The sequence below is a fragment of the Hetaerina americana genome, unplaced genomic scaffold, assembly GCF_022747635.1.
Source record: "Hetaerina americana unplaced genomic scaffold, ioHetAmer1.1.p SCAF_6, whole genome shotgun sequence".
Classification (NCBI taxonomy): Eukaryota; Metazoa; Arthropoda; class Insecta; order Odonata; family Calopterygidae; genus Hetaerina; species Hetaerina americana.
This window is the reverse complement of record NW_027287205.1, coordinates 80,435,163-80,449,018: the sequence shown is the minus strand read 5'-3', so window position 1 is coordinate 80,449,018 and position 13,856 is coordinate 80,435,163. Positions and strand designations below refer to the sequence as shown.

General features: G+C 33.6%; 1 protein-coding gene across 3 annotated transcripts in view; it reads left to right on the top strand.

Moving 5' to 3' along the window:
* The window catches only part of LOC139694977 (ras-specific guanine nucleotide-releasing factor 1-like), a 612,331-nt gene that overhangs the window by 568,894 nt on the left and 29,581 nt on the right, over positions 1-13,856 (top strand). For 2 of the 3 annotated variants that reach the window (XM_071593532.1, XM_071593531.1), the window contains exons 13-16: positions 2,256-2,405; positions 2,491-2,693; positions 3,861-3,997; positions 9,357-9,446. In XM_071593532.1, the coding sequence (XP_071449633.1) occupies positions 2,256-2,405; positions 2,491-2,693; positions 3,861-3,997; positions 9,357-9,446 (580 nt within the window). The remainder of the gene's footprint in view (positions 1-2,255; positions 2,406-2,490; positions 2,694-3,860; positions 3,998-9,356; positions 9,447-13,856) is intronic. The other variant, XM_071593533.1, reaches the window with a different exon arrangement.

Below are 13,856 nucleotides of genomic sequence, written 5' to 3'. Positions count from 1 at the left end.
ATATAGATATTGAATACAATAATCATATTATTTCCGTTGAAGCAATAATCCCTACGATTAGTTCAATTAAGTAAAGATGTATAGAAAAGAGAGATGAAAACTTTCATACAGAGCTTAGTTTTGCATGGTTTTAAAGACTTATTTATTCATGCAGGAGTATAAGTGTAGATTGGCCTATGAGATTTGGGTTTGAAGAAGAATGGATAATTGAATAATTGGATGGAAAAGGCAACAAATGATGATACTCCAGGCATGTTAGGGGAAGTGAGGAGAATGGTTGAAGACATACAAAGAAGGCTGGGCAAGTGGATAGATGAGATTTGGAGAGGTAATGGAGGGCTGAAAAGAGAAAGGGGAAAATAATAAGCATAAATAAATAAATTTTTCTGGGTTTTTAAAATCAATTTTTAAGTTAGGCGAAACTTTCTCATTTAAAATGAGTATCGCTTAACACTTTACCAGTCCTTCTTTCAATGTCATTTGAATTATGGTGCTGAGTTATGGGGTCATTCCCCTCATGTTTAACAAATTTTGCGACCACAAAAGAGAGCTATTCGCTATCTTACTAATATACCACCACACGATTTCTGTAAGCCTTTTTTAATTAGGTATGGAATCATGACTGTGTTTACTTTATATATCTTTAAGGCTCTGATTCATGTGAAAGTTAATCTAGAAACTTACCAATTAAGATCTAACATCCATAACTACACCACAAGAGGTAAATCAAATCCAAGTACTACTTATTGTAGATTGTCATCAACTTACAACACATTTCATAATATGAGCGTACGACTGTATAACTATCTGCCCACTCAGTTAAAATTTGACTGCATCCAGAGTTTCAAGAATAGGGTTACTACCTGGTTACTTGCTCACCCACTTTACTCATTGGATGAATTCTTCTGCGAAAATCTTCATCACATTTAAGAACTCTTGTATATACATTAAGCAATATTTATATTGATGACATTTAATATGGTTGTATCAGTTTTAAAAATGAATAAAGTATTAATATTTTGTGTATTTGCAATGTTAATGAGGGCAGTAATGCAATTCCAAGAGCATTGTGGATCATTAGTTCTTCAATGTACATTCTGAAATAGTGTTCTCATTCTTTTTTGTTATTTAATCATGTTTTATTCAAATTAAACACCAATGCCCAGTTACTGGAGCAAAAAGTGTGGTCATTGCATAAAATATTAAAAAGTATATCAGCTCTACCAGTGCTATGATGTCATTGTAAATTCATCATTTTCAAATTGAAAATAATGTAGTGCATCCAAACTAGTCGTTAATAAATCTTTATCAATTGGGAAACCATAGTAGCCTTCATCTCTGTTATTAGGAACTATAGATAACCAATGATATCAGCCAAAGCCAGAAGTTTTGACCTTTCATGATCTCAGAAGATCACATTAAGATAGCCTTACTCTTTGCAGCATTGTATTTTCATTCAGCTTTTCAACTTGGTCAGCAAATGCCTTAATTTAATCCAAGCCTTCAGCCATACAGCAATGATCTACTGTGGTGCTCCTCTTGCAAGGATATTCAATGCTATTATAGAGTTCTCATGACTTACATATGGCTCAAAGCACTGTGAAGAAACAGATGAGACAAGGGAAATTTATCCATCAAATTGAAGGCAGGCTCATATGCATCTAAGTGTGTAATATACACTGATGACAAATCTTATGCTTCCATCAGCCACAGTAAATGGCCTTAATGGAAGTAGTTGTGAGCATCCCTTTAGCATATATGTAATCAAGCAAGGTCACTCCTAAGATGGTCAAAGAACACTGGTACTCACACTTGTGAAATAGTCAGTGAAGTAGGACTGTCTGATAGAATTATGGGGTTGGTCAAATGGAGAAAAGTTGATCCTTTTCTTAAAAAAATGCTGGTGTGCGCATTCTAAATATTTATATATGTTTTAGGAAATGGAGATCCTTATCAGTTCTAATATAACTGATGTTAACAAGTTAAAGTTTCCTCCCTAGCCTAGATTTGATCACTTTTTGAGAGGAAACAAATTGCAATAAAATTAAAATCAAAGTTTTGTGTCTACGTATTAGAATAGAGTGCTACCAACTTCATGATATTCAAATAATTGCATTATTTTTTAAAACATACTTCTTGAATAGAATAAATTGTAAAAGATTGGGTAGGTGCCATTCAAATAGAATAAGCCATAGATTTAAAGAAGAATATACATAGAAACCTGTACTAAATTAGATTATTTCAATTTATTTCAGTGCATGGATAATGTCCACTTCAATGATCTCCTCCATAGCTCCATGTCAGATACATCATCAGTGACCATGCCTCAATCCATTAAAAATGACCCAAAGCTTTTCAAAGATGACGTAGACATTCGATTCAGCAGAACACTCAATTCATGCAAGGTAACTATGAAGTGCATGTCAAATGCATCATTACTTTGGGAGTTAAAAATCTTGAAATACTTAAGTTTTTTTCCTTATCCCACAGGTTCCACAAATAAGATATGCCACCCCTGAAAGACTCTTAGAGCGATTGACTGATCTTAGGTTTCTTTCAATTGATTTCCTAAATACTTTTTTACTCACATATCGTGTTTTCACTGATGGTGTGACTGTTCTGGAAGCTCTGAAGAAAGTATTTTATAATTCAGACCCTCCTGAAGGACAGGGTAATGCACTAGGATCTGTCATGTGAGTAACCTTTTATTTAACCATAACTCAAGTTAAATTGAATTATATGCCCACTGGGTGACCATGATGAAAGATTATGCCTACTGCATGCTGGTTATGTTATATTTATGGCTTGCTATATCATTAGTGATGCAAGAAATCATATAATACTTCTACAGCATTGCCTTTAAAACCTTATAACACTAAAAAAAAAGGTTGCTTTAATTATAGAGGGCACAATAAGGTCACGAAAATTTGAGGATCAAGGAAACAATAATTTTAGGAATGTGATTTTCAATGCCATTTGAATATTTTACATTCATTATTAATTTCATTTTTCAAAAACATTTCTCATTCATTGTATAATCATATTTCTTACAATTAAATTTTCTGTAAGCAGCTTAGGTTATGCAATGAGTACTTAAGGTTAACCAATGAAGATTTTATCTAAACAATTTAAACCATTACTTAAAGTCAACAGTAAAATTATAATGAGAATGTATTATCTCTCTTAATGCATGGCAAATTATTTATCCCTTCATGGCCCACTTATTCAAGATGTCAAATTTCTTCACAATTTATCTTGTTATATGGGGCATGTATAAACTAGAAAATGTTTGCTGAAAATATTTTTACTGTATTAATAGTAAATCATCATAATTGCATTGTGATGATAGATGCTAGAAGTGTTCACGTGTTTTTATTGGCATTATTAATTTTTTATGAAAGCATATTGCAATCAGTCTTTACTGTAAGTACTACATTTATGTGTTAAAAAGTTAAACTTCCAGGCATTCTAAAAGAAAAATAATGTAAGAATTTTATAATCATTCAAAATCGATTCACAACTAATGTTAATTGGCATAATAATTAACCATGCAGAGGTCTGTGGGTAAATTATAATTTTTTCCAAACAAATGCTTAAAATAATAGTTAGAAGTAATACATAGATTATATAATTCATTTTCTTTGGTAATAATATATCTTCAACTTGGACTCCTATGAAATTTTGGCCATATTTATTCATTTCACAAAAAGGCATAGAATTTAATTGCTTTCAAAATCTCATTCATTGAATCAATTTCTATAGTTAAAATTGTATTAAATAAAGACATCAATACCATTTCTATGCAAGAGTAAGATGAAAAATGGCAGTAATTAACAGTGTTCTGTCATTGTTTCATCTAGGTCTCTAGACGTACTTACAAGTGGCCGAGATGAGCATGGTACTTCACACTCTGGAGGTTTATCTCATTTATATGATGGAGAAAGAAGACGTAGCAGTGTGTCACCTCGTCGAACAAGTGGTGCTAGCTCAGTTTCAGGTCTGATGAGTATATTACCTCTTCTTTCAGTCTTATTCATGATCTGTTGTGAAGATTGTGCACATTTCATTCAATTCCAGTTTCCCCTTCAAATTCATTGCCTTATATATATGCATTTCCTTTCCTAATTGCCTCATAAAAACATTCCTCATGCTATATTCCATTAATATTTTATCACCCTAGAGTTTTCCATTTGTTAGCATCCTTTTCTCCGGATAAAATATTAATCTTTGTTAAATAAATCTAAAAAAACATTACTCCGATGCTCACTTGCATATTGAATTAAATAATTGAGCAAAAGCATGGGGGATTTATATTGTGATACATAGATGTTTGCTGGGGGACCAAATCAACAATTTAAATTTCAATATTTTACCGCAATGTTTTTTATGTGCAATGAACCAACATTTATGTAGCAAACTTAAAAAAATTTTTATGTGGTTTTTATTAGAAATTTTACCCATTGTTGACTATTCCACTACTAAGCAGTTTTTATTTTAGTGATTACTGAGAACATACAAAGGTTTTTCATTAGTCATTCCACATATTGTATTCATTGAATTAGCACCAGTTTCTTTCTTAATCTGCTTATTGTTCTTACCAAACCCCCCTTTATTCTTTCACATTTCCCTTTCAGATGGATTAATTAATATTTCCTAGCACAAACTAAATGTTTATGAATATTTTGCTTGGGTACCAAATGATCAGATGTCACGCACATGTTCTTCCAACCTCCTGTCAAAAATTTAATTCCTGATAAATATAAAATCTTTAGACAAAACTGCATGTCCCTAGATAACCCATTTGAACGTGATCCTCAATGTAACTCATCTTAAATGCTTTTCCCCACATCTATAAAACCAGTCCTTTGTAACATGGAAGTGAAATGAGATGCTGAAAATGATTTATGGTGCTTTGAAGGCATGTTTGAAAGTTAGTGTAGTTTAAAATAGTCAGTAGAGCCCAGTTCCCTTTTCACATTTCCTTCCACCTTCTTGCTCCCACTCATCAACAGTAAACCAATCACACCATAAAAAAGCAAGTGAAATCCATTACTAGAGCAAAGACTATGTTCATGGATGTCTACCGGTTTCATATAGCATTCTAAACTTAAAGAGCTCAACATCACATCACAGAAGGAAAACTAGCTTGAGGCTTATCTTACCAAGACATGGATTGAAACACTCTGAAAACCTTATGGCGTAATATTTTTTATATGCATGCATATGATATCCCCAATTAATGAGCATTTTCACATCTAGAATGTAATCACTTTACTCACTTAAGGTTGATTCACACATTGAATATGCAATTAACTCTCAATTATCCATGAGCAGATTATCATGCTTCTTGAAAACAAAAATTTTTTAAATCTAGCTCTTCTCATTTAAAGGAAAATAGTCCAGGAACCCAGAAACTATGTGCATATATGTACAAAATGTCGGTTTATGATTATACAATGATTTTTCTCACATTTACTACATTACAGCCAAAATTATGAAAATTGAATATTCATAGCTATTTCAAAATGACAGCCTTGATGATTTTATGCATAGTATGAAAGCAAGAGATGAAATCATGAATAAATTTGTAGATCCCATTATAATGCTAGAAAAAAGGGAAAGAGTTAGAGAATGCATTTCTTCATTAGGTAAGGATATGGTTTTTGCGACTTCATGTATTGGAGAGGGAGATGAATGGCAAGAGGTCATTTCAGTCAAATTACAGTTTTTAAATCCTTGGTATTCAACTTAGAATCTGGTTGCTTAGAATCTGGTTGTACAGTGGGTTTCATAATACTGAAGAAGGAGCAAGCAGGGTCACTTTCATTCATTATTATAACTGTCTATTATTCTTTTAAAAATCAATCCATTCTTAACCCCTATAACTTATAACATATATAACCCATAAAATTTAAGTGCCACATTTTCAAGGATTCATTAAATCTGCCACTCCAACTAAAGTTGCTTGTGAATTGGCACGCAATTATTGACCTGTGCTTATCAGATGACCATAGGCAACCACTAATGGTTGCCTGTCCTGAGGCATTTTATATATATATATATATATATATATATATATATATATATATATATATATATATCAATCATGTAGAAGCCCTCACGATAGCAATATAACATTTGGACGCCACAATAGAACACAAAATAAAATTGATAACACGTAAAAGGACACTCATATTTTAGATTGTTACTTGGGGAGGGAAGGTGAAGGGTAAGGAAATTAAAGATGGCAGTAAAGGATGGGAATTTTTAAAAATCGGAAACCTAGTACATATGCGGAGTTCTCACCTCTATATTGGTGGCTGAATCGGATAGGGATTCTAGGATGTTAAGGGTGAAACACTGGTCAAATGAATGGTTGTGGGAATTTGTGTGTGAAGGGATAGGAAGAGAAGAGAGTGAGGCAGAATTACAGGGGTAGAAATGGTTTTGTCATTTGAATGGATAAGGGGGTAATGTATTCACCTATGTAAAATGAAGTGCATTGTTTGCATGACAAAAGATAAATGATGCTTTTCAAGATGCAATTAGTATGGGAAAGAGATGAGAGGACAATGAGGGGATAGGGGAAGAGGGGAGCAGATCTCATAGGCAGACATGTTCTACATCACGGGCTGTTGCAAGTAGGAGAAATAAGAGGAAATCTTTCAGGGGGGGCGCCAAAGGGTTGGTGGATCTTAGAAGTTTTTTGAGATTGGCTGGGTCATCAGTATGCAAGAGAGGAGCATTGGAGAGAGAAGCAGCAAGGATGAGGGATCTTCATTGTCATGTATACTAGGAAACAGTTCTTTAAGAAAAGTTTTCAGTCCTTGGAATCCAGGGAAATAGGTAGTGCAAAGCTTTAGTGGAGCGATGGATTTTATTTTTTAGGAGCTTTTCTGGGTAACCCCATTGGTGGAGTGCATGGTGTAGATTGTATGGGTATTTGTTGAGGGTGGCTGTGGTGTTGCAAATCCTGTGACTGTGGATAGAGAGAGTTAGGACTCGAACGTTTGGCGTGAGAAGGGTGAGAGCTGGTGAAGTGTAAGTATTGCTGATGGTTAGCGGCTTTGATATGCACTGAAGTGGTGAATTTGTTATTATGAAGTGAGATGTCTATGTCAAGAGGGGTGATGGTGGAATCTGAAATGGAAGAAGTGAATTTAACTGTGAAAGAAGAATTTAAGGCCAGAAAGAAATTGTTGAGGGACTCATAGCTGTGTGTCCAGGGTATAAAAATGTGTGCTATGAAGTAGACCCAAAAAAAAGGTTGGAGGGGTTGCTATGAAAGGAAAGTCTCTTTAAGGTGGCCTATGAATAGATTGGAGTATGATGGCACCATCCTTGTTCCCATCGCTGTGCCTTTGGTTTGTTAATAGAAACCATTTTGGAATGAAAATGCATCTTTTGTCAGGACCAAAATGGCTAGATTGAAGAGAAATTTGGTGGAAGGGAAGATATTGTCAGAGAGAGGATAAGCCTTCTGCATGGGGAATGGAGGAATAGAGGGAAGAAACGTCAATAGTGGCCATAAGTAGGTTGAAGGCAGAGGGAATAGAGACAGAATTTAAATGGTGGAGGGAGTGATATGTGTCTTTCATGAAGGATGGCAAGGAGATTACAAGATGTTGTAGGAGGTGGTCAAGAAATGAGGAGATTCTTTCACTGGGAGAGTTGAATTGGAAACTATAGGGCAACAGGGAATGTTAGATTTTGTCTATTTTTAGAAGGAGATACAACTGGGGTGTTTTGGGGTGAGAGTAGGGATATTTCTTGGGAGGTGAGGCATTCTTCTGGTCCAAATGGAGGAGGAAAGACCGAATTTCTGTTTGGAAAGTTGGTGTCAGGTTTTTGGTGAGAAAGGTATCAGTAGATGTACCATGGAGGTGCCTGAGGGCTTTGCAAATGTAATCATTGGAATCTAAAATTACTACTGAGGAGTCTTTATGGGTGGTAGTGACAACAATGTTGGGATTGGACTGTAGGGCTTTTAGGACATGACATTCATTTGTGGAGCGCTTATTTTTAGGTTTGAGAGATTCATTTATTGGAAATTTTGTGGAAAAGTAGATGCATGAAAATGTCAACAGGATGGTTACTTGGAAGGGGTTTTGGTTCAGACATTGAAGCAGAACAGAATTTGTCAAGTGCGGGATTGGCGTTTATATGACTGGAAGGGCTACTTTGTGATTTCCAGAAGGTGCACCATCAAAGGTTTTGGCAGAAATTGAGTGTATTGTTGAGTATGTTGACATGGTTGACTTGTTATGTAGGAGAGAAGGATAGGCCTGTACTTAGAACGGAAATTTCACTGTCAGAAAGGATGGTATTCGAAAGGTTTACAATGTCTTGAGAATTGTTGGGGGGAGGGGAGGTGTTGGGACCCTTAAGTGATGGCTGATGCCTGGGAAAAACCAGAGGGTCTTTGAGAAGAGCTAAAACAATCTAAAATTTGAGTGTTCTTTTACGTTGTGCTCTATTAGGCCATCCAAATAGAACACTCTTTGGCGGCACACAAATTTATAAAAACACTGATATGGTTTTTTAAAACACAGAAACACAAAGAGGGGACATTCATATATGTAGTTTTGACATTTTGATGGCACGGCTGTCATCATCAGAATCAGATGATGTCAAAATGTCAAATACATATGTGAGTGTCCTTTCTTTGTTTCTGTAGTTTTAAAATCTATATCAGTGTTTTTATATATGTATACAAACAGACACACACACACACACACACACACACATATATATATATATATATATATATATATATATATATATATATATATATATATATATATATATATATACAAACACACACATGTACATGTGTGTATGAGTAGCATATATATATACATATACGTGCACACATAGTATATAGCAAAGCAGGTAACCAACAGAGCAAGATCAAATTGCTCTGGTCGACTTTTTAGAGTGGAGCTCTGTGACAAACTAAGAATTCAAATATGATTTAATATCTCAGTTAAAAATACATAGAGATCATTGTATTTTAAATACCATTGGGAGAAATGTGAAAATATCCAAATTATTACTTATTTATACTACCCAATCTCTATTTGTTTCTTATGCAATGTAATTTAGCCAGTGTGACACTTGGAAAAAGTATAATGCTCTAAAACTGTTTGGCACTGATGTACCTCATGAAATTATGAAAAGTTAGTATGTCCGTGTTTGGTTGAATTTTTTAAACTTTGTGTACTGTTTTTGATTTTCATGATTTGAAAAGTTTCATTTTGTCTGTATTGAAATTGAATTTGTACTGCATCTTTTGATTTTTTTTATATCACGCTAAATGCAGTGTGTTGTATAACATTTAAGAAACTGATTTCCAGGTTATGGATCTGAGAGCGACAGAGACCGAAGCCACAGTTATGACTCACAGGCATTTCCTAAAGGTCACTGGAGATGCAGTTTTAGGAAGTGTAAGAATAGTGGACTATTGCCTTGTAGATGCACATGCTCATTTTTTCAATCTCATGCCTGCAGTAGATATTAACTACCTTTCCAAAGTATTCTGTTAGAGAAAGCTTTATGTAGAACTCCCAGGCAAACTAGCTTTTATTATCCACATGATAGAACTAAAATATTACTAAATTACTGGCTGTAGACTAGAAAGTGCCTACCATGCTTACTTAGCATTTTATTTTAACATTACTATCTGGTCTAATGTCTCCCCTTGCCTGTCTATTTTTCATCATTTCTATTCAACTATCTTGTTTATTTGTTTATCTCATTACCACTGTATAAGTACCACATATATGCATAGAAATACTACATTTTACCCATCCAAAATTTATCTACACTAAAATGTTGCAGTTAGTGGATGCTGCACTGGAAAGTGAATCCGTTCTCATAATCAGTAACTCCTAAGCATATATAATAACAATGTGCGTAATTGATGAAATTATAATAAGTAAATAGCCATTGGGATCAAATTCTATATCTTTCTTTAAATGGTTTTATTCTTTATTCAGAACATTTTAATTGCATAAAATTGTAATATTACGTTACGTGTAATGTTACGATAATGTAGTAATAATGTAATAAATAATGTAGAAAAATATTTTCTTTTAGAATATTTTCAATTAAAATTTCATAATCCTGACTTCTTAAGATATTGCATTTAGTATCAGTTAGTACAATATTTTGCAAATTACAGAAGCATTAAGTAATTTTCTTAAAGACATTCAATGAAAAGATATCATGTCCACATTCCAAACAGCTGAAGAATACACTGCCACTAAAACAATGTTTCAATTATTAACAGAAGACATTAAATTTATCTGAATAACTTTCTTCACAAATAAATAGTTCATATAATATTAGACATTATTTTAGTACATTATTGTATCAATTCACGCCCCATAAAAACTCTTAAAGTAGTTAATTATATCAAGACCTTTAAATGATCACTAATTTTTAATTAAATACATATTTTTATTGATAACTTAATTAATTAATTTTAATTATGGATTTTAAACATTTTAATGGCAATGGAATATATTTGATACATCTATCATTGTCAAATGATTAGGTACTTCTTCCATTAGCTTTTCTTTAAGATGAATAAAATACTCTCAATGGTATATTCCCTTGCATAAATATAACTATCACCACCACAGTTATTATCTCAAAAATTGGTTTGGTAGATGTTGGTAGAGTTCACCCAACACTAAGCCCAACATTGTTTGAAATTCACAAATTAGTAGGGTAATGGGAGCCAGTTCCTTTCCCTGTGCTGCCTATGATTTTCCAAGAAGATCTGGTACCCAAAAAATTTCACGGTTTGGGGGAGGCTGAGGCTGCTCAGAAGTGTAAATGTAACTAATAATTAATGATATTAATGTATTACTATGTGACTAATAATAATTTAATTAATAAATTCGCCATAATCCCGTTTTCCCAAAGGTAGTCCAGAGAAATCTCAGGGATAATCAGTGAGATAAATGGAAGCCTTCCGGGCTTCTTGGGGATTCCCATAATATTCTTTGTAATTCCCCCTTGGCCTCAAATGCTCAGTCACAGAGAGCCCCAATGGAAGTCAGCACAGACTTTCTATGGAATAGGAGAGGGCATTCTTGGAACCGATCAAGCATATATGTCTGGACAAAACTACCACATATATCCCATGACCATTCTAAGGAATGAAATATAGACTAGTATTGGACATTATACTATATAGGACAAGAATATTAAGTATATATTGTTGCTCAGAGCAAACAGAAGTCATATTCAGGTCTGAAATGGACAGATGACTCACTGAATACAAGTATAAACATATGTATCAGTCAATGTAAGGCAATTGTTGCATTTAGTATCATGTCCTCACAATTTTGTTTTCTGACAAAATTACAGATTTCATTTCTTTATAAATTAACGGTAACCATGCCAAATGACAACCTCTACCTTGTCTGCCCAACATTCTCCCTCTATCACAGTCTTCAACATTCCATCACCAACCAATAAGCTCTGCATCCATTTTTCTTGCCTGCTTTTGATTTATCCCGATAATAATCCCCTCTCCTCCCCAGTACTTCCTCGTTTGTTTCCCCAATCCACTCTAAAAGTAACCAACCATATTCACACAAAAAACTGAATTCTCTTTGGGTATCAAATTCGGCATACTCAGCATCCATCAGCATGAGGGCATTTTTAAATAAAACGTTGCCGCTAATTTCATACCACTGCTCTGGCCAATTTACCAAATTTAATATCACCAACATTGTGCATGAATTCATCCTTAAGTAAATCTCTTCATTCTGTTAATCCATTTGTCTTCATCTAAAAATTGAATTTATTTTTACTTTTTTTTTAATAAACAAAAACATATTGGTTTCCATATTGTTCTTTGAGAAGCAAAGCATAGTAAAAGTAAATTTAGTAAAAATTGAATTTATTTTTACTTTTTTTTAATAAATAAAAACATATTGGTTTCCATATTGTTCTTTGAGAAGCAAAGCATAGTGCAGTTAAGGACCTCATGCTTATAAGTTGTTTTTTGGTCAAAACCAATGATAGGTATTTAATTCAATGAAAACCTGACTTTAGTTAAGTTAATATTCTGTTTTATATATGTATTTATTTTAAAGGTGTGATGAAAGTAATTTGCATAAGAATCAGGCAATGATAGCCATGCGTTATTTACACCATAAATTTACTGAAGTCACAGAAAATTGTGTTTGGGTAGTGAAATAAGTCCAGTTCGGTAGTTACTTCAAGTTCTAGGAAAAAGCAGTAGAACCCATCATAAGCATTACAACTCTGTAATACTATAGTTTAAAAAGTGGAATGTAATACTATAAAAATGTTTTCAACTAAGTGGAGATAATTGAAAGGATGGATGAACTTGGAATTTCAAGAGGAGTACATATAGTCATCATTCAAAAATAAATCTACCATTTAAACAGAGGGCTAGAATAAGCTTCACATGTCAGAATTCATTCCTTTTTTGTTCTGATGATAATAACAACTCTCTTCATTGCTTTGACAATGCTTTTTGCATTAGTGAAGCGATATGTTGGTGATATTGGTTCTTGTCAAATATCTATCAACTTTTTCAGTATCTGTGTATTTCCTCTTGTTCAAACTTAGTGGCCCTCTGTCCTCAAAAGTGAAAGTATTGCAAATGAATGTACAGTCTCATGGGATAAGAAACACCTTTCAGGAAACTAATTACTCTTGATAGAATCATATGGAAAATTATAAATATATCTCAAAGTTGGGCTACAAAAGAGATTTAATACACTTCCCAGACACACTTTAAAATAGGTGCCCAATGAAGAATGCCTATTCCTATCCAGGAGCTGCGGGGTAATTTTCAGTATATCCTATGTGGGAATTCTTAGTGGTATCCCACAATATTCTTTCATAAAATATTTTGCAGTTAGGATCAGTGTTCAGTGCCAGTAAAAACTACCCAGCACATGACCTGATAGAGCAGGAAAAGAATGACTTTTTAATCCCATTCTCTAGATAAATTTGTCATTTCTAGTTCTTGAATGAGTAAGTTTCAAATGGGCAAAAAAAATAAATGGGTACCACCAAAGTAATTTGACCATTTCCTTGAATGATTTCAGTTTTTGCCTACAAAAGTATGTATTACACCTATGCTATGTTCTTTGGCTCCCTTTCACTGATTTGTGTATAAATGTACATTGAAACTAAAGTGTTTGCTTCATTTTTGTCACCATGAGAAACAGTTGAATGGCAAATGCTTAGTTTTTTTTCCTGCTGAGTAGCAATGCGAATTATAGTGTAAGTGCCTCAGCTGCAAGGTAATATGTTTCTACCTCAGTAATTTCCCAACTATTCCCAGTATCTGCATTTTATACCCTCTGATGCAAAACTTTTACATTGGACCATCCCACATCAGCTTTTCCATGTCAATTAATCGTTGATTATGTGTTATCATAAGTGGCAACTAAGGAAACAATCTTACTGTAGTTATGTGGTGGAACAAGTAACGTGGTGAGCCTTGGGTAAGAATTACAGGTTGACTTTGCTCATCAGATGAGACAAATTCTTGTCCTTAAATAAATGTTGGCTTATTCCAAATATTTTACATGTAAATGAATTATTGCACCAAAAATATAGGTAGCTCTTCAACTGTAAACAAGAATGTTTTCATTTGATATCAGCCTCCTTTCTAAACAAGGGTGAATCTGTGTACTTATGGATGATATTTTTCGGCAATAAGTCATTATGAAATATTTACCTGTAGTGACCTTAGACCTGTGAAACTGTTTTATCATTATTTTTTTATTTCTGAGGTTCAAAAAATCCCATGATACATATGGAGAAAAAATGTATGAAAACATGTATGCTTATACCAT